Source organism: Prinia subflava, chromosome 12 (genome assembly GCF_021018805.1).
Source record: "Prinia subflava isolate CZ2003 ecotype Zambia chromosome 12, Cam_Psub_1.2, whole genome shotgun sequence".
Lineage (NCBI taxonomy): Eukaryota > Metazoa > Chordata > Aves > Passeriformes > Cisticolidae > Prinia > Prinia subflava.
Window position 1 is genome coordinate 3344273 of NC_086258.1, and position 23930 is coordinate 3368202.

General features: G+C 45.3%; 1 protein-coding gene across 1 annotated transcript in view; it reads left to right on the forward strand.

The window, feature by feature from the left end:
* PAPPA (pappalysin 1) overlaps window positions 1–23930 on the forward strand; it is a 182580-nt gene that overhangs the window by 46010 nt on the left and 112640 nt on the right. The window contains exons 3-6 of the mRNA XM_063409222.1: window positions 5741–5886; window positions 10422–10715; window positions 14608–14800; window positions 20832–20953. Coding sequence (XP_063265292.1) covers window positions 5741–5886; window positions 10422–10715; window positions 14608–14800; window positions 20832–20953 — 755 coding nt within the window. The remainder of the gene's footprint in view (window positions 1–5740; window positions 5887–10421; window positions 10716–14607; window positions 14801–20831; window positions 20954–23930) is intronic.

Below are 23930 nucleotides of genomic sequence, written 5' to 3' on the forward strand. Positions count from 1 at the left end.
ACAGGACAAATGCAGCAGTTACGTGGCACTGATAAACTCTCAGCTTGAGGGCTGTGTCCCCTTTTGATGACCTGCCTTTGGGAAAGATGTGGAGAGTGCAGATAAGAGCATCAGAAACAAGCAGAGGTCTCAAAAGCAGTGAGAAAGGCTGAGGAAATAAGATGGTTTTAGCCTAAAAATGAAATGGTGTACAGGAGATATAACAGGCTTTCAAATAAGTAATAGGTTTGGTAAAGCAAAAGGGAATCCAATCTCCCTGTCAGTGGTTGAATGGCACAAATACTCCTCTAATAGACAAAAAAAGATTTAGGTAGACCTTCAGAAAAAAGAACTTTCTGACCATAAAGGCATTGAAACAAGGGCTGCAGGTTACTGGGACAGTGACACAGTCCCTGTCATGTGTGGTTTTAAGTGAGCTAGATAAAAATTTGCTTGGTGACACATGAAGATGCCCTGGCTTTGGGGTGAAGGGCTGGCAGCCATGGTCTCTGGACATCCTTTCCAGACTCATTTTTCTGTGACTCTGCGACAGAGGGCAAAAGGCAGCTCACACACTGGCATCAACACTGCCTCTCCAAAAGGACAGTTAGCTGTCTAACCACCCAGGACTGAGAAATCACAAGAGGAAAACATAAATTACAGCTGTGCACATCTGCCAAATGGCCCCATTTCAAGGTCAGCTTTCAGTGCTGTTGCAGTCGTGGCTCTTGCCACTATCTTCAGAAGGAACATCCTTTATCTCAAAACTGTTCTTGCTCTTCACTGCAGATATTGAGGATCTCTGGGTGTTCACTGCACCCTGAACCCTTGGGCACCCTGAACCCTTGGGCACTGAGGGTTGGACAACCAGGACAGACACCTGGTGGTGCCTGTGCACACACTGACTGCTGTGCTCATTGCTGCCCCACTGAATCCTGGAATCTCACTGAAAGTGAGACCTGGAGGGACACAGGGACCACACTGAGACCTGTCAGCCACACCGTGTTGGGAGTCACACCTGGATATGTCACAGGCTGATGGAGAGCGTTCTAGGGCTGTCCAAAAAATAAAAGGTTTTCTTTTTAAACCATGCACCATGGTTTAGGCTGGTCTGACACTTCTGAGAGTGGAAATGAGTAGTTTTGGGAAGAAGAGTGATTCACTGGGTCTCTGTGATTCCAGCAGATTTACCCTGTCCTGCCATGTGCTGAACCCAGTGGGTAAAGGATAGGACACTGTATGTCAGTGTTGAAAACTGAGGTATTTTGAGGCTGACTTCCCAATTCTGGAGGTGCTGTTGGTTTTGGTTGTTGTTGGTTGGGTTTCTTTTAAGGATGAAATGTAGTGCCTTCTGTTCCTAGCAAACCCACCAGGCAGTTGCAGACCATACTCCATAGTGAGCAGATAGCAAAGTTCCTACTCTGTGTTTGGGTGGGTTCTTGGAAGTAATCCCTTAAGTACCCTGTTTGTTTTCTTGCTGTAAAGTGGCACTTGTCTTTGAAGGAAAAAAAAAAACAACAAAAAACCCAACAAAGGAAAACAACAAAACAAAGGCAAATAGAGAATAACTGGAAGCAAACAGTAGGAAATTTCCTAACAATAAGGTCTGGAAGACTCTGTGCTCCTTGTGTTCCAAACAGGAGTGCAAGAGGCTGCAGCCCAGCCACATCAGGGAAACCTGGGGGAACCACTCTGACCTGGAAGAAAAAAAAAAAAGAGGAAGATTTGCCAACAAAACTACTCAATTCTAGTCACCAAAACCAGATCTAATATGATTAAACCAGATACCAGCTGAGTTTAAGAGCCATTGCCAAATGTGTTTGTGGCTCAGCACAGAGGTTTGTGGCTGGGTTTGGGTGTGGAGCTAAGGTCCAGCAAAGGGGGCACCTCACAGTGGCTCCCACAGGCAGGTGGGGCTGGTGGCCAAGGGCTTCACCTCATTGCCTGGGGACGAGCCACAGCCCAAATGGGCAGGAAATGGGTTTGACAGATGAGACAGGCACGGGGATAATGGCTGGGTGACTGATGGGGTGGGCTGTGTGATGGGTAGGGCCTCAGAGAGATGCTGCTGGGTGAGGTAAAACCTCCATTAGACTGAAACTGGAGCACTGCACGGGATCCATATCCCTGACTGAGGGCTGGGGCTCCCTGGATAAGGGTGAGCTGCTGCACAGAACAGTTTCAGAGGGCTCTTTGCACTACAGCACGGGGAAAAAGAAAACAAAAACTGTGCATTGAACAAATAAGTCGATGAAAAGATCTGGGTGGGAATTTGAGCATTGCCTGATATGATTTGGTGTCCCAAATGGCCTTAAACAGCCCATAGAATTTCTATGTCTAAAACAGATTCCAGCAAAGGAGACCTTTTATGATGCACTAATAGGCTCATTAGGCTTTCTCCAGCAAGGCACGCTCACAGCATCGTATGTTTTTTCCATTACAGGAATTACACGTGTTTTGTTGTGCTTTGGGTTTTGTTTTGTTTTCCACATAGACTTGCCCTGACAGTTCCCCCATTCAGGTTTACATTGGAGGTACCATCTCGAGCCAATGAATTTTATGAAATATGTTGCTGGCACTCACAGAGAGATGCATAAAGGAAATATTCTAATGACAGTTGGAAAGGCTTTGATCCCTTTCCAAGACTGCACTCATGTCTTTGAAATGCGAATTTGGCAGTGCTGGAGAGGCTGGGCTCTTTGGCTCTCTCTGGCACGAGCCCATGTGACAGACATAATGTCCTCTGTCAGGGGACCCACATAACCTTGAGAAGTGTAAGCAGTGCTCGCAGATTGCACCGGGTCAGATAGTCTGGGCTGATAAGGAAGCAGGGGGGAGTCAGCCCAGTCCAAAGCAATAACTGAAAGCTGTTTTGACCTGGTAACTGTTGGGTCTGCTGCCTGCGGCTACGGAGTTGGACATGAACTGCAAAAGTAGTTAATTTATGCCTCCTTGAGTGTAGGAATGTGGCGATGATGGATAGGGATGGGAGGTTATTAGAAACGGGGAGGAAGGAGAGGAAGGAATTCCAGCTCGTGTTTTTATCTCTTACACACGCACACACTGGTTCCTCGCATTCTCTTGGCTGCCTCACGTGTGTGCAGTGTCCAAGCTCTCACTGCCACACTCACATCTCTCTCCTGCTCACACTGGCACATCCTCACACACTTCCCAGGGCTCTGCCTGAGGGCTTGGGTGTGTTTACGTGCTGGGGGTTGCTGGCTGCTTCCATGAAGGAGTTTGCATTTACTGCCTTCCAAGCATGATCTACTTACACCTACACCCGGGCAGATCCTTTGCTAAAAATGCTCTTGGTATTCTGTGTTTCCACCACTAAATACGTTCTGCTCACTCACAGCCTTCCCCTGGCTAGCAGAGAAAAGTGGTCAGAGAAATATCAGAAATCCAAGTCCAAAGGACTTAGTAGGATGGATTTACATGAGGCATGAGTCCAGTCTCAATGAAGCATTGCCATCACTGGCCAATTAGTTAAATGCTGTCTGCTCTGGATGTTTTTTGCTGTAATAATCCATGTAGCCCTGGTTGTTGGAGCACATGGGCTGCATGGAAGAGAAACTGTGGCCATGCACTGAGGAGATAAATGAGGATTGGGTTGTGTTGACGATAAGCAAAGAGACAGCTGAGAATAAAGAAATATTACTTTGGATTATTTGAAACCATGAGAGAAGAGGAAGGATAAAAATGATAATCTCAGGAGGGGAGTAGGATTATGGTTACTCCTTCAGGGATTTGCATGTGCATAAAGCATCTGCATCCAGAGTCAGTCCAGGCAGCAGGACCTTCCTTCCTTCCCACTGTGATACAAACACATAAACTGGTCTAATCAGACCAGGTTCTTCTGTTTCTGCCCCTCTCTCTCTGATGAAGAATCACATCACTCCCACGTTCTCTCTTACACATTTACTCACTGTCAGTGATGCTGCCATAGGTGCAGACACACACTGTCCCCTCCCTGTGGTCACACCCCCGTCACACACTCCCCCAATGCTCTCACACTGAGAACATTTGGAAGTGCACATCACTTCTCACATGTAATTTCAAACTATTGCTCATGGATGTGTCTAAGTAGGAGCCCATGCTTGGAAAAGATGTTTTCCAAGGCCCAAAGCAGATCCTGGGAGTAGATTGAGCAGAGCCTCAGCATTGTGCAGATCCAGGCAGGACAAGCCTGAGGAGCCAAGGGGAAGGTCTGTGTATTTTCCATGGATGTGCTGAGAACACTGGAGAGATGAGAAATGTGTAGAGGGTCACAGTGCTGACCTGTCCTTCAGGATGCCGTCCCCGTTTGATTGGAAGATAAACACTGTATGGAACAGAAACATCCCCTTCCACTGGTGTCCCCAAAGAGCAAATCGTCCTCCATGAGTCAGCCAGGGCCTGGGGACACCCAGCCACGAGCTATTTTGGAGCCAGTGACTTCAGCAAGTGGCAGGGGAAGCTATTGTGGAAATATGAATGTGTTTTCCATTTGGGAGTCCTCCGGGGAAGGACAAGAAGATCTTGGTGCTAGGCCAGCTCCCCCATTTTTTCTTCACCCTTCTGGTAGCAAAGGCCTTGCAAAGTATGCAGGGAACCCTTCTCAGAGCTCGTGGGGGTGTGTGGTTTGGGAGAGCTCTGTGAGCCTTACACACATCCCTGCACACTCTCAGAGGGGGACTCCAGGAAGCAGGAATCAACCAGCTCAAGACCATGGTGGGGTCTGTTCCTCACAGCCTTTGAACCATGCTTGGCTCAGTGTGATCCCCCTCTCTGGGGTCTCCACCTGCCCAGTGAAGATAAGACAACATATTCCCCCTTCTAGCTTTGCTCTTGTCACAGCACTTCATATCAGAAACCAGTGTGAGCTGGAAACAGAGAACCAATGGGTTTAATCCTACATTTCATTTTCTCCAACTCTCCTGTGAGTTGGAGCAGTACAAGCAGTGTGGCATCATGGTATCTGCACTGACAAATTGCTCCTGTATTCCAGTATGAGAAACTCTGCTCCTTTAAAGGAGCAAAAAGTACCTCCAACAGCCATCAAGCATTAAAGGACTGGCTTAGCTTGCCTGCAAAGGGATTGCTCTGTGATTTCCAGGCATCCTAAAAGCTAAGGAGAAATGCTGCTCACCCTGGGAGGACCTAAGGAGCCTTAGGGATTTATGTCATGGTATGGACCCACTCCTGGGGAGAGCTCGTGTGAGGAAATCTCCTGGCACAACTTTGGCTGTTGGAAACAGCAATTCCCAACCAGCATTGGGATGTCAGGCTTAGGCCATGTGGGTTTCAGCACAGGTCACTCCACTGGTGCTAAAGGAGTGACTCTGTGAGCTGGTGTTAGTTGTGGTGCCAGCCTGAGAGTGTGAAACTTGTTATTGTGAAGGAAAATTAGAGGTAACAACAACAAACAGCTTAGAGGAAATGTGCAAAGCTAACTGCTGGTGTAAAAAGATTTACTGACCATAATACCTGGTTAATTACATTCATAATAAATAGATTTCTATGCTTATCTTGAGAACGTGGACAGCTTTATGTATTTACCTTGGATTTTGTGGCCTTAGTTAATCAATGGCCTGAAGTTTTAGATGAGATTCACTACATGAATGCAAAGTAATCAAAGTTTTGGAGTGGGTTATTAAAACATTTCAAGTGATTGATATGCAGGGTACTATAAGACCTTTGCCTGGATTGCAGCACTTCTTCAGTGTTTTGTCGCTTTTGTGTCACCTTTAGGAAAAAAAATGCTTTTCTTTTTCTACAGGGCATACTTGGATGTCAATGAACTTAAGAACATACTCAAACTGGATGGATCCACACACCTCAACATCTTTTTTGCCAATTCCTCTGAGGAAGAGCTGGCTGGAGTGGCAACTTGGCCCTGGGACAAAGAAGCCTTGATGCATCTAGGTGAGTGATAAAGATGTTTCTTCTCTGCAAAGAATTCTTTTGAGGCACTAAGAAGGAAAGACAAATATGCGTTAAGCTCTGTTCTGATTTCTTATCATTCCTCTAATATATAGTCAGGGGAAAAAAAGTATTTCACGATTCCCAGATACTGGCTCACAACCAGGAAAATATTAGGTTATAAACCCAAGACATATTATGGTATTTGTAGATGATGTCAAGCTGAAAGTATTTCACCTTTTCAGTGAAGCGACTTCACAGGGCATTCACTCCATGGGAGTAGTTTGCAGAAGACTGGGGAATAGGTGTGAAGATGAGACAGAGGTGAATCTTTAACCTGAGCCTGCTAGGTTCTGATCCTTAGTTCATTAGCAAGTATTCAATTAGCTCACAGACTGTAGCTAAAATCTGCTGCTATTTTTCTCTACCAATGTGCAAAAGAGCAAACGGCTGAGGGATTGTATTTCTAATGTTCATTTGAGTGGAACTGGAAGGAGTTCACTACCCTGCAGATTGCCTGGTGTGTTTCATAACCAGGTTGCTGCTGGAACTCAGGGATCCAAACAAAGCCCTGTAGCCTCCCAAATGACTCACTGCCACCTGCAGTGCCACTGGACCTGAGTTCCCTGCAAAATGTCAGAGGAGCCTCAAAAGGCTCAGAAGGCACTGACTGAGTCAGTATGAGCTTCTCCTAACTTCACAAACCTCCCTCGAGGTGGTCTGCTCATCTCCTCTGAGCAGGAGTTCTCATGGGTTTTCCAGATATTTCTCCAGCTCGTCCAGACCTTCCTAGGCTGGAAGTGAAGTCCAGAGTCAGCCAAGTTATATCTTTGTGATAGACTGTTTCAGCCAGTTTTTATATTACCCAACCCCATGTTGAGCTAAATAAAAAAGATATAGTGACTATAAAGCTAAATGAGGAGAACAAGCAGCGTTTATTATCCTGAAACATACAATGGAAGTTGAGCTGTATGGAATAGCCATCACTCAGGGGGCTTTTCCAAGGTCAAAAATACCCCAAAAATGAGATGTTACCATGTCTTTATGGTCATGTGTCTCCACAGCAGAGAGAGGCTCCATGGTCAGACCAAGCAGCTGGAACTGGCTGCCCTCCTTCAGTTTAGTAAATGATTTATTACAACATCCAGCCCTGCAGCTGCTCTGGAAGAGGTGTGAGCAAACCTCCCTTCCCCAGGAGCAGCACTTACACACTGACACTCCTGCAGAGCTCAGCTGGAATGAAACCACTTCCACTCTGGCTTGCCTGCAGCCTCATCTCTGTGGGCTCCTATTGGGAGCACCCAAACCAGAATGTTCTGCAAATACCCACCAGAGACCACTCCCCAAGACAGCATCTGGGAAAAACGAGGATAGATCTTCACCCCAGCCTTGACCAGCACCCACAGTGATGGGATTTCCGTCACTTTGGGATGACAGGCAGCGTGGATTGCTGGTTGTGGGTCGGATCCCTGTGTGGGCCATTTGCTGAAGGGTTGGACTCGATGGTTCCTGTGTGTCCCTTCCCAGCCCAGAGGGTTCAGTGATCCTGTGAAGCACCAGCCCCAGTGTCACTGCCCAAGTGGATGTGGCTGCAAAACAGCTGCTCCTCCCCTAAATGAGGATTTTCACAGCTTCCCTTGGTGTTGCCATGGGAGGGAGCAGAGAACAAGGGGAGAGCTCCAGTGCCAAGAAGAACCTTCTGCAAGAGGGCTGGGGCTCGCCCAAAGCCCTGATGGGTTCTTGTGTCACTTCATTAAGCTAATTGTCAGCATCATGCCTGAGCAAAACAATTTAAATTCAGCTCCTACAGAGCACTGACAGAGTTCTTTGACCAAAAAAAAGATCTTGCAAGAAAAAGATAGACATTGGACAACAGATTAAATTTGACTTGCCAGGGAAAAAAAGAAAAAAGTAAAAAAATAAATAAATAATGCTCATAATTTCCTGTCATAATAGCCCTCCCAGACCTGTGCTTGGTTTGTAAGAATTCATCTTTAATCTTTTTTACTCTCTTCTATAAATCCAATATGTACTTAATAAAAAATATGAAATATGTCCTGTGGTGCAGATCTAAAGGCTGGGATAGAGATTGTCTGGGTGAGGGAGTTTATCTTTTCTGTAAAACTGCAATTGATTTAGATTCTTGACAGCTATAAAAAATATAAATTTCCAACAAAGGCAAAAATAAAATCTCCCTCTCCGGCTGCCTCAGGGTTCTCCAGTGCCAGAACTATTTAACCAGCCTTTACTGAAGGCACATCCTGCTGAGGAATTTCCCCAATACTCCTGCCACTGGGAAACAAGACTTGGAATTCTTTTTTTGGGATAGAGAACCCCAAAAAGTAAGTCAGGGTGCTCTCTGGGTATAAATGGCCCCACCTTGGTAGAGAGTAAGCAGCAGAGGAATCAGAGCTCGTATTGTATAGAGGGGAGAGAGAGGAATCATGGGTTTATTGTGGAGCTGTGTGCTGGTAGTTCTGTATATAATTAATTGGGAATGTGGAGAACTGGTGTGAGGAGCAGTTCAGTGATGTGAAAAGGAGGTGCAGATGCTACATGTGGCATAGTAGACAAGATGCTGCAGCGTGGCAGATTTTATTCACTCTCTTGTGTACGTATTTAAATTTTCTATTTCCTTTTTAAGATAGTTTTTATGTATTTGTACATGCCCATGGGACTACTCTCCACCCTGAGCAATTGTCACATGTGCCCCTGCTCCGAGGGAATATCTTTTCTCTCCTGCTGTTTTGTGCATGTGTCCCTTCAGGACATACAAAGTGCTCCTTCCTGTCCCTTCAGCACTGACACAGCTTCTATTGAAGTGCTGCATGTTGTGTTTTGGACATTGTTCTTAGAGGAAAACGTGAGGTAATGGAGAAAAATCAAAGCACAGCCACAGTCAGGGAGGTCTAGGAGAAGTGTTGAGCTCCAAGGAAAGGCTGAAGGGATTGCAGTGATTCAGGCTGAAGGGAAAGAGCCTGGAGTGGAGATGATGACAATCTCATAAAAGCTGATGAAAGGGGAGGAGAATCTTCTGTTCTTCATATCCGAGTGAGGAAGGACTTGAAGCCATGAACTCAAATTGCCAAATATCGTTTCAGATTAGATGTGAGGTAAATCCTTGCAGCCTCGTAGGGATGCTGAGTGCTGACACGGATTGCTGGGGTAGTCATGTCATCAGGGGTTGTGAAGAGGCAACAGGCCACAGTGTGTGAGGGATGCTATAGACCTAATTGGTTCTGTGTCATTTGAGAATGGAATTTAGAGGACTTTGTGGATTTTAGGAACTTTGTGGTCTTATTTTCCTCTAATTTCATGGTTTTTACACCCAAATCTCCTGGCAGATGAGGATGAAGGGTCTATGGTGCATCAGAACCCAGTGATCTCCTCTTCCCTGTGCTACAGCCACTGATAAAGTTCCTCCTGCCAAAACCTTTTCTCTCCTCATTGTCACTAAATTATTAGGACCATGTCCAAGATTTATATTCCCACTATAACTTTTACAAAGCAGTCTCCTCTTTTCATGATAAGCAGGACACAAAAAGAATTTTAAATAAAAGGCTTGGAAAAGTTGAGATCAACAAGATAAATAATGAAATATCAAACCTATCTTAAATACAAAGGTACTCCTAACTGAGCTAAACAATATAGTTCATATGATTAATTCAATGTACTGCAAATCCTCACTAATTTGCCATTTGATTATTTACACATCCCTTAATTCATACAACAGAAAACACCATTAATGTTCTTTGCAAGTATTTAATAACCACATAGTTCTTTTAGGGTTATCACATTCCACAATTTCATATTTTTTGACACTTTAGACTTACTGCATATTCATTAGTGGACTGTGGAGTTCAGCTCAAGCCAGGCTTGTGTGAATACATGAACAGTGTGTTTCTGAAGTTGCTCCATAGCTGCAGGACACCATGAAAAAAACTGCTGCAACTTTGGGTGTGCTCTCTTTGCTCTGCCCAGCTCTTGATTTGCAAATATTGGTGGAGTCTTCTGCAATTCTCAGGGTGTTTCAGAATTAATAGGCTTTTCTCACATCTTTACCCTGTGGAATACCATACAGAGAGTGTTCCAGGTGTGCTTTGTTTGACTCTTGGTATCAAATACGTTGCTTAAACCTATCTGGGCAGAGTCACACTTAAGCACACTTCATGTGCTTAAAAGCCCATGAAATTATCTAAAATTGCATAGTAGGAAGTAATTTAATGCAGGAATTTCATCTAGGTTGACAAAAAACCTAAACTGAGTTTATTCACTTGAAGGGCTGGTTGATGCAGTGTTTTTAATTCAGGATGTTGAGCTTTGTCCCAGAGTTCCTCCTCCTTAGAGCCCCAGATTAAGGGTGAGATGAAACTTTGCTGGGCAGGAAATGTGTCTGGTTGTGCAATAAACTCTCTGTGCCACAGAGGATCCAGCGAACTGCCAGAGGACATGCCCTTAGGAAAGTTCTCCTTCCCCGTTATCCTGCTGTCCTGAGGAACACAAGGCAAACCCAGACACCACTGTCCTTCCCCTTGCAGGTGGCATCGTGCTGAATCCCTCCTTCTACGGGATCCCTGGCCACACTCACACCATGATCCACGAGATTGGGCACAGCCTGGGGCTCTACCACGTCTTCCGCGGCATCTCCGAGATCCTCTCCTGCAGCGACCCGTGCATGGAGACAGAGCCCTCCTTTGAGACCGGGGACCTCTGCAGTGACACCAACCCTGCCCCTAAGCACAAGCTCTGTGGGGACCCCGGGCCTGGCAATGACACCTGTGGTTTCCACGGCTTCCTGAACACGCCCTTCAGCAACTTCATGAGCTACGCAGGTACGCGGCTTTGCTCGGGGTGCTGAGGGGGTCTGTGGCTGGGCAGGAACAAAAATTGCAGTGTCACCCCTGATTTCTCAATCCATTTCTTGTGGTCCATTCCATTTCTTTATGCTGATGAAGGTCTAGGGCTTGATGAGGGATCAGACTTCATAGCCTCAGGAATCCCTTCTAGCTCTCCTTTTCTGTTATCCCAGTTTTCCGCAAATTCGCAGAGTTTCGTGTGAAGACCAGGCAGAAGGTTTGGGGGATGGAAGAAATGAGATAAGCATTAAGAAAACAGCTTCTAAAGGCTCTACAGCAAACCTGACACCCTATTTCTCTGAGATCTGGATGCCTGATCTATGAGGTCTTTGAAAAACTCAAATCCAGAGATTGTTTATACTCTCCCAAGGAGATATAGAATGCCAGGTGAATATTGATACCATCAAGGCTGTCGGATAACCCTGTGACAAGTGAATATTTAATGAGGCACAGCTCTTGCCTCCAGGTGTCTGATGAAATGCCACGCTTTTGGTTTGACTTGGAATCACTCAGATCCCAGTTCCATCTTCAGAATGTGAATTGTGGGGTTCTGCCTGGTCAAGGACTACCAGTGTGCTGTGCTGGTTTGTACTGGGAGCGCAGCAACAGAGGCTCCAGATCAGTGTGGTGAAACCACCCCTCAAAGAAAAAGCTGATGTGGTTACAGCTCTGCAGGCACAGCTCTGCTGCCCAGATGTGCCAGGTTCTGGCATTCCTCCCAGCAGGGCATATCCCAAAGAGGGCATTTGCTCCTGTAACCCTGTCCCATTGGATGGGGCTGGAGTGGGGTCCTTGATGCACCTCTGGAAGCTCAAGGGGAGCTGAAAGCTCCTCTGTTATTTCTCAGAGGGAACAGGAGATACCTTGATTGTATTTCCCCTTATTTTGGGCCACAGAGTATCTCTGTGGTGACAATCTGTGACAGTGAGCTGACAGCATCAACAACATTTTAAAGGCAACCAATATACTTACAGACACTGAAGGGCACCTTTATACTCCAGGCAAAAACACAGATTTCCCACTCAAAAGGTCACAGGAGTGCTTATTCTGTAATAAAACTGTAGTGAAGCAAAGTGTTTAATGTCATCTGGGGCATGGATTGAAATGATTTACAACCAAAATGCTTTTATGCCCTTTGTGGCACTAGCTAAAAGCAATGCCAAGTTTTCTCTCTGTTTTTCTGTTTGTTTAGAGGGTGTTTTCAGGGACAAACACACCGAGCCAGCTCCTCAGTGTGCTCTGTGCTGTGGTGCCTGTGGTCGGGCAGGGAGCCTGAGCACCCAGTCCAGCCTCGTGGTAACATCCCTCAGATATATCTTTATCTGAGCCACTCCAGATGACAAAATCCCCCCACCAAATCTGCTCGTGTGGATGTGGCGAGGGGTGGAGGGTGCTTGTGTCAAAACTCTGAGCTCCTTCCTTGCAAAGAGGACTTGCCTTGCCAGCTGACTCGAGAGCTGAGGCAGACCACAGAGATACCCATCTGCTCCTGGGAGCTACATGTGTGCTGGTGTTCTGAGCTGAAACCTCCTTTTTTCTTTTCCCTTGAAAAATTAAGTGAAGAGACATGATAGATATCTCTAGAGCTCAAGCATGAATCTGTTTGCTTTTCTGTTGTTGCCAGTGGAGTAAAATATATCAGGATATCAAATTGCTGTCAAAATACCTTTGAAACGTGTAGGTTGAGGTCATGCAGTTCTAGGAATTGCCTTGCTTTCATTTCTGTTTTGCTGCTCATGTACAGCTTGATCATATTGTATTTGTCTGTTCCTGTCCCATCCATCTGTCCAGTTACCCCCAGCCCTGAGCAAAGCACTGACTTGGACTGATAATTTTTATTTTTCCTGGAATAACAAGTTGCAATGGCCAAAAGATTAGGTAGTGTGAGAAACAGGACTTGTAAATTATTTTTACAAGTCCAAATAGCTGTGGTGTTCCCAAATAAAAAATAAATTAGTCTTTTAGATGACTTTTCATGAAATCATTGTGAATTCTTCCTCTGAATTCTGTTGGAGTAATCATCCCAGCAAAGTACAGAATTTAGTTATTATATTATCTGAGGATCTTGAACCTTTCTTGATATTGAGTGGAACACCTTTCTCCCTTGCCTCTCCTCCCTTCCCCTCCCCCCAGACACAGCCTGTGCTGATGTTTAAACAGATTGAGAATGCAGGTCCTCCTTCTTCTGTGCCATTGTCCCACTGCTTTGTCCTATATATATTTTATTGTTCTTTTATGATGGCTATTAAGGGCCTTTGTCTCCTTCTGTGCTTCCGTGAAGAATATTTATGGCTTTTACAGCATGCTCAGGGGTAGACCATCGATAATTATTGAGGAAACCCAGAGATGTCACATTAAAGCAGCTTTTTGCATAACCACAGGGATTTGTAGACATTATCAAGCGGGTGGTGTCTGTCTATCTGCCGTGCATGTTTGATCAGAGGAGGGTCACTGCTCAGTGGAACAGGGAGAGACAGGAAAACGTGTGAGCTGGGAGGGCTGGAGTGTGAGCAGGATCCTGGCTGGAGCTGTCTCCTTTTGCCTGCATCTCTGGGAAGAGGTGGCCAGGTTTCAAACCAGCCAGCAAATACTCAATTGTCTTTAGAAGAAACTCACCTTTTCCTGTTCCTCTGGAGTACCACAGGGCATGGACTAGCAAACATCAGAGCACCTCCTAAGGCTGTCACAATATTGAACTTAGACACGACTCCCCGGGCAGCCTCCAGTGACCTGCATGTCCCCAGAGAGGTGCAGCACTTGACCTGTGCAGAACTGTCATTGTTGTTTGGACCCCAGCTTGGAACTCTGCAGGCACATGGGAAGAAACACACTCTGTTTTCAAGAGCTTTTCATCTGATGGGAAGAACACCAGAAAAACTGTTGAAGTGCTTAGCGTGGAGCTCCTCAGCATAGCTTTGCTGGGTGACTTTGCACAACACATTTATTCCCTCTGGGATCTGCACAATAGAGAAACAGCAATTTTCTGCTTCTCTAGGGCATTGTAGTTGTAAAGCTGTATGGTGTTCAGAGGGCACTGGATGTGTTCTTGTTGCCAAATCATGTTTGAGGAAAACAAGATGAAATGAGGAATGGATATTTATGGGAAATCATCCAGCATAGTTCTTTCTCCATTTTGAATGAAAAAGAAATATGAAATAAAAAGAAATGTTTGGGAAAAGTTCAGAAAGGGGTTAGAATCATAGTGGTAATGGGGGACATTTTTAATAGAACTAAAGTTAATTTTTACACCAAAAATTTACATTTTTGTCAGTGTTTGGAATGATATTTTGAATTGATCTTTTCAGAACATTTTTATTTGCTCATTAGAAAATTTAAGATCTTTAAAAGTTGTGTATTTTAAAATTTGGTAATGTTTTAATCTAAGAGATCTCACAATCTGTTGCCCATAGTTTGCTTGAATCCCAGTCAGTGCTTTTTGCTTACTCTACCATCCTTTACCCTGCCATCCTGTCTCAGAGATATGATTTTAAATGTGAAGTTCTTTTAAACCCAGAGCTCCACTGGTGGCCCAATTCCTAACCTGAAGGTGCTGCACTGAAGCTTTCTGTTTCTGTTCCTTCCCTGTCTCTTCCTTATTTAGGGATGATCTCTGGGTGCTTCAGGTGTATCCCAGGTCAGGGGGAGGGAACATTTATTAATTTATTTCCTTCCTTTTTAACCATTGTTTCCTTCCACCTGCCTCCACAAGTGATGGCTGTGCTAATTCCTTCACAGGCCATTAACTCTGGAGTGCTGTGGGACCCTGGCCCGGCCCTTCCGAGGAGCTGCCATTCACCAGGTCGTAATTCCTCCCCTTGCCCCCGCCTCCTCTCCCTGGTGGCTGATGTGGCTTCTGTTTGAATTCCAGACGACGACTGCACCGACTCCTTCACGCCCAACCAGGTGGCCAGGATGCACTGCTACCTGGACCTGGTCTACCAGAGCTGGCAGCCCACCAAGAAGCCGGCTCCCGTGGCCATTGCCCCCCAGATCGTGGCTCGCGCCTCCGCCTCCGTCACCCTGGAGTGGTTTCCACCCATCGACGGCCACTTCTTTGAAAGGTGATCATGCTCTGCTCTGTACTCTCTGTGCTGGAAAAATGGGGAGAGCCAGAGCCCCCCTCCAGAAGCACAGCTCGGTCATGTGCTGTGCTCAGCCTGGGTTAAGGCTCTTTCCTAAATTGGTTCGTAGTGAGGAGGTTATTGATCTGTTGTCTGCTCTTCCTTTCTCAGCCTGTAGCACTCAGTTGAAGGCCATTGATTTGCCATGTAAAGGGCAAATCTTTCTCCATATGTGATGGGAGGAATTTTCAATCAAAGATTCCGGCCCTGTGATTCCTGCTGTTGTTGCTGCTCACAAATACCTGTGGGCTTCGGCTGTGCCTGCACGTTCCCCCCTCCTCCCCTTGCACATGCCCTTTGCAAGGACAAAGTAGATCTTGTTTTTACAACACAGAGCTCGTGGGCAAGGAGGTGGCTGGACTGGGCACGGGGAAAAATGCCCCCTCCTCCTCTGAGCTGTAGCTGTGAGATGGGAACTGAGCAAAGCAAAGTCCCAGACCCCTGGATATGATGTGACTGTTGTCCTGTAGGTCAGCGTAGGGGGCTGTACTCCTGGCAGGCTTGTGATATCAATAATGGAAAATGTAGGGCTCTGGACAGGAGTTGCACCTCATTGCAGCCCATATTCAGAGCAGTTCCGCCCCAGTATGACCTGACTAACTGGGTAGTTCATCTAAGTGCTCTTATGCAGCTCTTGGATGAGCTGCAGGAGCTATGGGAGTCCTGGCAGAGCACTTCCCAAATCACTGACCTTCTCGCATTACCATCAACTCACATCCCCGTTTGCATTTCTTCTCCACCTCTCGCTTTGTTGTTTTATAGAGAGCAAACTTGGAGTGTCCTTCAGGACCGCAGCAGTTCAGAGCACAGGAGGCCAAATTTACAAGCATATTAGCACCCAAAAAGCTGCCTCAGCACTGCTGCTTTGTGCTGGGAGAGCACCTTGAAACCACCATCTCCATCAGGGATGAAACTCCTTCCAGCACTGCTGGGATACCGTGGCCATTTCAGCGGCCAGCTTGCACTTTATCCCACTCGGCAGAGAGCTGTTATTTTCTGCTCAGATGAGATTTTCCACCCTTATTGCAGATTAATATGGGGATGGAAATCAAATCCTGTTAGGAATTGATAAAGAGAGGTCTTGTGCTCTGAACAGTGTTTGCTTTAATTACAGTTTTGTAACCGAATCCTTTTGTTCCCTACCTGTGAAAAGGACTCATGTAGTTCTGAAAAATAATTCAGAATTTTTCAGCCCATAATCATTTTTAGGTAAATTAAGTTTCTCCAATTCAATTTAGATTTCAGAAGATGCTTATTGTGTGTTAAATAAATGCCATCTGCCTCTAAAAAACAGATTGATGCAGAGTTAATTGTTATGTAACCAAATATGACTTTATTACATATTTCTTATAACTCAATCAATATGTTCTTAATAACCTCTAGTTACTTGCTTCTTAAATAACACACAGTGGATAGCCTGCTAAATCTAAAATTTCATAACAGAGTTATCATATGTTAAATAAAGAGTGATTTTCCAGGAAAAAAAAGAGCCCTTTGGGTTTTCAAATCTGTGTGCTCAGTATTACTGAAGAGATTTAAAGAGACAGCCTCAAGTACTTTGAGTCCAATTCCTTGTTAAAATGAGATTCCCACTGCTAAAGGATACAGAAATGTTGCCGTGACCATTTAAAAATGTCACTGAAACATATAAATGATCCTGTCTAAAACATGCCCAAATTTTTGATCTGCTAATCAAAACAAGGATGATAGTATTATTCTAGTGACTAATCCTGGAAAAGCCCACGTGCTGAACTTCCAGAACCGCCGTGTCCGGCGCTGCTCGGGCAGAGACTCACGCCTGTATCAATTTGTGAAATTGGGTCACTGTGCAAGACAAGTAGGAGGTAAAATTGGCCAAGTATAATCTTATCTGTGTGTGGGAATACTGTAAATCTTTGCAGATATTTTTACACAAAGTGCACACCATTGGCCCAAATTTTACTTGCCTCACTTGGATGAATAAACTCATTCACTTCAATGGGACTATTCATGTAAAAAACAGAAGACTGATACTCAGCTGCTGAGTGCCTTGGGCCTGGTTTCTAATGCACAGAGGCCCCTTCCTCGCTGTTTTGACAGTGTAAAAGGGCCTTCAAAGGATGAATGGCTCTGGCTACACTAGCAAGTGTTGTGGCCCTATAGAAGCAGATCTCCAGTGCAAAACAGTTGTTAATGAAGACCTGACGTCAACACCGCGGGGGCTTGGGGGGCTCACGGTGCCCCACAGCGCCGGGAGCACATCAGGTGTGGTCCTGCACACCTCCACCCTGGTTCCTGGCAAACCTGGGTCCAGCTCCCCTGCTCCAGCACTGTTCTGAGTGCTGGAAGCAGGGAAGAGGAGGGATTTCACTCCCAGAGCTCACTCCTGATCCCAATTACAACGCTGCTGTGGGCGTGCTTGGCGTAACTCAAGTTCCTTTTATGTCTCTTTTATTCTCCAGAGCTGTGCACAGGCAGTGACCTCTGCTTAATGAAAGTCAGGGAGGGAAAATTTAGCCTTCTGTTTAAAAACATAGCACTGGGCTGGCTGTATCTGTGGGAGGTCCTGACAGGTTGAAGGGAGATGAGGCATGGAAGTACAGACCGTGTGTCTGTTCCCTGCTTAGCTGCAACTCTGTCATAGGTGCATCAGATGCTTCCCTCATAGAGTCTTCAAATTATGTGATTATTTACATGGATTTAGGGGCAAAGACCAATGTTAACTCCTAGTTCCTGTAAATTTGGGGGTGGCTCTCCTGTGTTCTCACACTTTGGCCAAAGTAGACACAAGAGCAGTAAAATCTTCTTCCCAACAGACCCTCCTGGCCTCTTCAGAGCATTCAACTGATATTTGCTCTCTCACTCTAGATAAAGTCACTTACCTGCATGTAAATTTGCCAAGATGCTTTAACCCTAAGCTCCAGCAGCTGGTTGAGCTCCCATTCATCTCTAATAATCAAATATATCAAGAACCAACATTTCTTCTCATAACTCCTGCCCACAGGATTGCAATCCTTCCTGTTCTCCATCCTCCCTTTTAAAAAAAGCATGAAAAAATGCACACACAATAACATGTAATAATAAAATAACAATAAAGCAAATGAAACAAGTGAAAACAAGGAAGAAAAAGAGAAGTCTCTTCATTTCCTGACTGCATCCATTGGATGTGTCCATCTGCTGTCTCTGAGCATCCATTCATGCACCTCCTGTCTGAGATGCGTGGGCAGATGTGAACAGTTATTGTCATGGGGCTCTGCAGCAAATTTGGGCAGCAATCTTGGAATGCATCTGCTTCTCCAAGTTTTCATTGAGGTGACAACATTAATTTCCATGAATCTGATTCTATCTCGTTCTTAGCAAGCAAATATTTTGGTCAATGTGGTGTCCCAGAGATGGCTGGGCTTGATAATCACTTTGTTAAACCTCGCTGGAAAGTTTCAGTGCCTTAGAGGGGAGAGGACCAATCCTGAATTTCAAGTATAGCAGCTCAAATTTAGTCTGTAAACAGGCACTCTTTACCCAAAGGAATGACAGATTTTTAGTGGTTTTGAGTTGCCTACTGAACTGATGCTGGCCCTGAAGGAAATAGTCTGTTTTTCACTAGTAATCTTCAGATTTTGAACCCACTTCACTGGAATATCATGCTGTAGGAATGAATTCCTCCTGTGCTCTGAACTTCATAAGCTGGAATTTCCCCACTGCTTGGCTTATTAGAAAACAGAGGAGTCTAGATTTTCCATTACCCTGCACTTTGGGCAGTCATGTGCCACCATGTATGAGGTGGCAGATATGACTATAATTCCTAATTAATAGTGGTTTTGGACCAATTTATGTTCACTTTTTTCTTGTTGTCCATGGCTTTCTAAGGTATAAGAACCTGGCTTAGGTTTTCATAAGCCTGTAAATGCAGTTCCATAATTAGGTTTGACATTCATGGCTCTTTATAGGATTTGTGTGCAAGAGTCTGCAGACCAAAAACTTTAACTCAGGAGTCATCCCCTGTGTAAGTCCTTTCAGCCAGTGGAGTTACATCAGGATTGAGTTTGGCTCCCAAACTGGAAAAGTAAAAAGAGAAAGTTTGCTCATAGCCTTTCCCACATGATGCTCCTTGTGATTTCTCTCTTACCTCCAAGTCCTCACTGGTAAAAGGAAATGTTTGTCCATAAGCCTACAGGTTTTTTCCACCATGACAGCCTGTGATGAAATTGTATAGCTGCTAATTTGAGTAAAAAGCAATCCTAATTGTGGAAACTTGGCTTTCAGAGCCCTCTCCTCATCCAGGACCAAGTGCTAATGCAGGAGTCTCTTTGTAGAGAAACTGAAAGATTATTATTGCAGGGACTTCTATCCTGACTGTTCGTGGAAGCTTCTGAAGAACAACTGCACAACAATAATTCTATATTTTGATTTCTCGGGACCATTTATTCAGGTTTCTTATGTTTTTTTTGAATTTTGTTTTTGCATATATTATTCAGGCCAGCTGAGTCAGACACCTAAGCTTCTGCTAAATAGGCAGTTGAGAAGTGCAATAGGGAGGCAGCATCACATCAGTGGTGCAGGTGGGGGAAGTGAGACACGGAGAGGAGTTACTCACAACATGCCCACATTTTTTCATTACCAGTGTTACAGACCATGAAAGGAAGAGGAGGCCACCTTTGTCTCCTTTATGCTACCCCATTGCCACATTGTATTTCTCAGGTGTTTTCAGCAGGTGCATCCCTTCCTACACTGCACAAGTTCAGCCAGTTGCTGTCTCTGTCAGGGTGGCTCAGCCACTGAGGATCCCAAACAACCTCTGCCTGAGGATCACAGTCCTTTCTTCAAAGCAGTGCTGAAATAAATCATGCAGTGGTGCTTATGATGGTTAAAATTTGCATAGCTGATTATAATAGTTGATATAAATTATTTAATAATTGACTCAAGCCGTTCTTACTAGAGTAATGTAGAAGGGTACACTGTGTTACACACCAATTGTTTGCCTAAAATTCCTGCCCTTTCCTAGGTGCATTTGATCATTAGGATAATTAATTTTTAACTTTCCATTTCAGCATAAAGTGTTCCTTAAAGCAGAACAATTAATTCTGAATAGTAAGCGGCTTACTGGGGTAAATAACCACCTACTTTGGGTCATACAGGGTTCCAGATTTGTGACTCTGAGGAACATGAGACTGAACTGTGTGAATTGCATCTTCAGCTGATATAAATCAGCTTAACTTTATGGAGGATGTTAGAGTTATTCCAGTCTATATCAGCTTAAACCCTGATATTGTGAATGTATTAGCAAAACAGTTTAAACTGACTGAGGGTAGTTTTGGATTAGATGTTAGGAAGAAATTACTTCCTGTGACGGTGGGCAGGCCCTGGCACAGGGTTCCCAGAGCAGCTGTGGCTGCCCCTGGATCCCTGGCAGTGTCCAGAGCCAGCCTGGACAGGGCTTGGAGCAGCCTGGGACAGTGGAAGACGTCCCTGCCATGGCAGGGGTGGGATGAGATGAGATTTTAAGTCCTTTCCAACCCAAACCAGTTTGTGATTTGTGAATTGGTGTTTAACTGGGTTTCCATGATCATCCAATCTTGTTGGTAGGATAATCTTAAAGACACTACAAATTCAAATTATAAATAAATCCATGTTGGGAGCAGAAATAGATCTGAAAACTCCTGAGGTAAATTTCTCTGCTCTAACCCCTAAGCAATGTGTGATTTCTTTTGTCACGGTTTGGTCCAGTGCAGGGTGGGGGGGAAATACAGGTGAATGTGATTTCCCAGGTTGCTCTCATTTTGTGTTGGGTGGAGCGCTCAAAAATGCTTTCTTCACAGGCTCTTTACTTAAATCTACAGAAGGTCAGCATCAGAAAATACTTTTGTCAGTGCCTTGAGAAAAGAGGGTTAAGTGGACCTGAATTCTAAGTCTTATTGCTTTTAATATAGTTGAATAAGCAGCTCATTCAGCTGTTACTAAGTTGGTGTGTTTTCCTGTTTTCCTGGCCTCCTAGAGAAGTGGGATCAGCATGTGATCTGTGTGCAGAAGGAAGAGTCCTGGTGCAGTACGCCTTCAGCGCCTCTTCTCCCATGCCCTGCGACCCCTCGGGGCACTGGAGCCCACGGGAGGCAGAAGGTGAGTCACAGGGATGGGCACAAACACACGGAGGGAGAGGAGGTGGGACAGGGCAAAGGGAGAGCCACAAAGGCAGTGGGGAAATCTGGGTGTGATTGGTTATACCTGTGTGTAATGTGGACAGAACCAGCGGGCAGAGCAACACCGTGCCCAGAAGGAATGCCCCTTCAGGCTCAAATACCTGTGTTTTGGCCCCTGAGTCCTGCCCCTGCCCATGAATTAAGTGAATTCCAGGAGCTGAACATGAGTTTCACAAAGCAGCAGAGTGCCAAGAAATGCTGACCATTCACATCTGCCAGACGAATTCCTCAGGGGAGCTGTTTACTCCTTCTACTCCAACTCCAAAAGCGAGGAGCTGTTATTTATTTGGGCTTGATTTGTGCTGCCTTCCCTTGTGGTGAACAGCAGTGGGCTGCAGCAGCAGCCAGGCTGGAAGGAGGTTGCCCTTTGGGCAAGTGCTCTGCAGCAGGAACGCAGGTGACCACATCCAGCCCTCTTGTTCAGGGTGTTTTGCAAGTCATTCTCTTGGAGCCTGTTGGAGGGAGAATGGTCTGCAGGGCTGGTGGTGCAGTGCCATTAGATCTCCATCATTAACTCCCCTCCACACGCCCCTTCCGTTACATCCCCGGGTGTATGTGGTGGAGCATATTTAAGATTGTACCAGGCAAAGGTCAGTGATCCCAAAGCATGGTTTGGAAAGAGCAGAGTGTTATTTCAGCCTGTCCCTCACGAGCTGTTCCTTCCGGAGCAGCACAGCCCAGGCCCACACCTCACCACTGTGAGCACACAGGTGAGCTCACTGAGCCCCAAGGACAACCCTGGATTGTGCAAACTCATTATACAAATGCCTCCTTATGCTAAGGGTTTATTTGTCCTGCAGCCAGAGCACATGAGAGTTATTTTGTGAGGAATATTAATTGGGCTGGCGCCCAGGAGCTCTCCCTTGTCCTAAGGTCAGCACATCCAATGAGCTGTGCCCCTGCTGCTTGATGGGACAGTGGTCAGTGTCCTCTGCCCCACACTGTCCCAGGGTGGGGGCCCAGCACAGGTTGTGTTTCACTCCAGCTCACCCCTTAAATTTAGAACAGGTTGCCCAGAGCAGCTGTGGCTTCTCCATTCCTGGCAGTGTCCAAGGCCAGGCTGGATGGGGCTTGGAGCAACCTGGGACAGTGAAAGATGTCCCTTATGGAGCTTTAATGTCCCTTCCAACACAAACTATTCCATGATTTTATGACATCCAAGGCTGCTGGGCACAGCTCAGAGCACACCTGGCCCTTGGGTGGAAGCTCCATCCTGAGCAGCAGCTCTCTGGGTATGAGGGTGACTGGATCAGCCAGTAAACAGCATTAGCAAAGCTTGGATCACTTGCAGCAGTAGTTCAGGGTAGAAGGTGGAATTTCCACTTAGCCAAGAATTACAAGACTTTGAAACCTGTTTTCATCTGGAGCAAAGCTTGAAACTTTTGAAATTCTCCATGAAGGAAAATTAAAAACAAAAAGTGTTTGAGGCTGGCCAAAATGTTTTGTTTAGCTCATATAATTCCTCATGAACTTTGGTTAAGTTATGCCATTTGAAAATATACTCTTCTAGTATAGAATCTAGGGCAAAAGCAACTTTGAATATCAAAATGGAAAGTGTTTCAAGGTGCAAAAGTGAAAAGGTTTCTCACAAAAATGTCAAAACAGAATGTTCCAATAGTGTTAGAAATTTCTTGCCATTTTCTCTTCCAGGATAAAATTTTGGCCAAATAAACCCAATTTTGCAGTGTTTTTATTTTGAAAGGACTGCATATTCCATTGAAATATGCAGTTCCATCGAAATTTCTCCACTGAGCTTTGATTTGAAAACTTCTAAATCTCACACATCTTGCCAGAGGCATCATTCCTAGAGAAACTAAGCTACTCTAAGATTTATTACTCAGCAGCATTTTGCATTTAATTTCCTCTTCTTGCTGTGTGTGCCTGCATGTTCTTAACTATGAAGGGTGCAGCCTGATCCTTATCTGTCTCATTTAGTTGCCATTGCTATGGAACAGAAGTTTGGTAATCATGTCCTCAGGATTAATGAGTAGGGTATATTTTCTACTTTAGGGTAGAAAATATACCAAGTGTATGGTGTTTGTTGCTCCGTGATTTTCTGTCTCCACCACCACACTCGCTGACATTCAGGCCCTCTGCCTATTTGCACTTGCTCTGAGTTACAAATAGCAGTTAGGTCATTGTCTGGCTACTTTAATTGTCAATCTGTGAGAACCCAAGCCATCAAGCTTTAAATTCACTTTCTGCAGGGGTCCATGGGTGTAAATCTCCACTGCTGGAAGGTCTGTGGACAATGAAGACAAAGGAGGTACAAGCACAGGCAAAATGAACTTGTTTTAAAATCTGAGATGACACTCATGGAAAGTGTTCTGTAGGACTCATCCAGCTTCTGAGCAGACAATCACACTCCTCACCTGTCTCTGAAGCAGCTCTGGCTGGTCTGATCTCATTTTCCTGAGCTCTCCTACCCCAGGCAGCTGCACCAGCAGTGGTCTGGGCTGTGTGGGAGCTGTGCCCACTGCAAAACCCTGCTGTGGGCAGTGTCCTTCCTAATTCCCTGCTTATTCCTGAGAGTGGTGGGATCCAACCCCCAGGTTGAGGCATCTCATGGTTCTTTCTCAGCCAGCTGGGCCTCTGCATGAGGGGCTTTCTGTTCCTTGGCAGGAGTTGTGGGAAGGCTCCTGTTCTGATTTACTCTTTATCTTCACCGTAGAGCCAAAAAGCTCTAACCTGCCTGGATTCCCACCAGCAACACCAGCTAGATCAACAAACCTTACAGCACCTCCATAACTCTGTCAAAGGGGGGTTTTATGTGAGAAAGGTGATTTTGGCTCAAGCCCATGAGTACCTTTGCTCTCTGTGCAATATAAGCATGTATCAGTCAGTTCCTCCTGCTCAGTGCAAGAAGTGTGAGATTATTATTAAAAATGTTGCTGCCT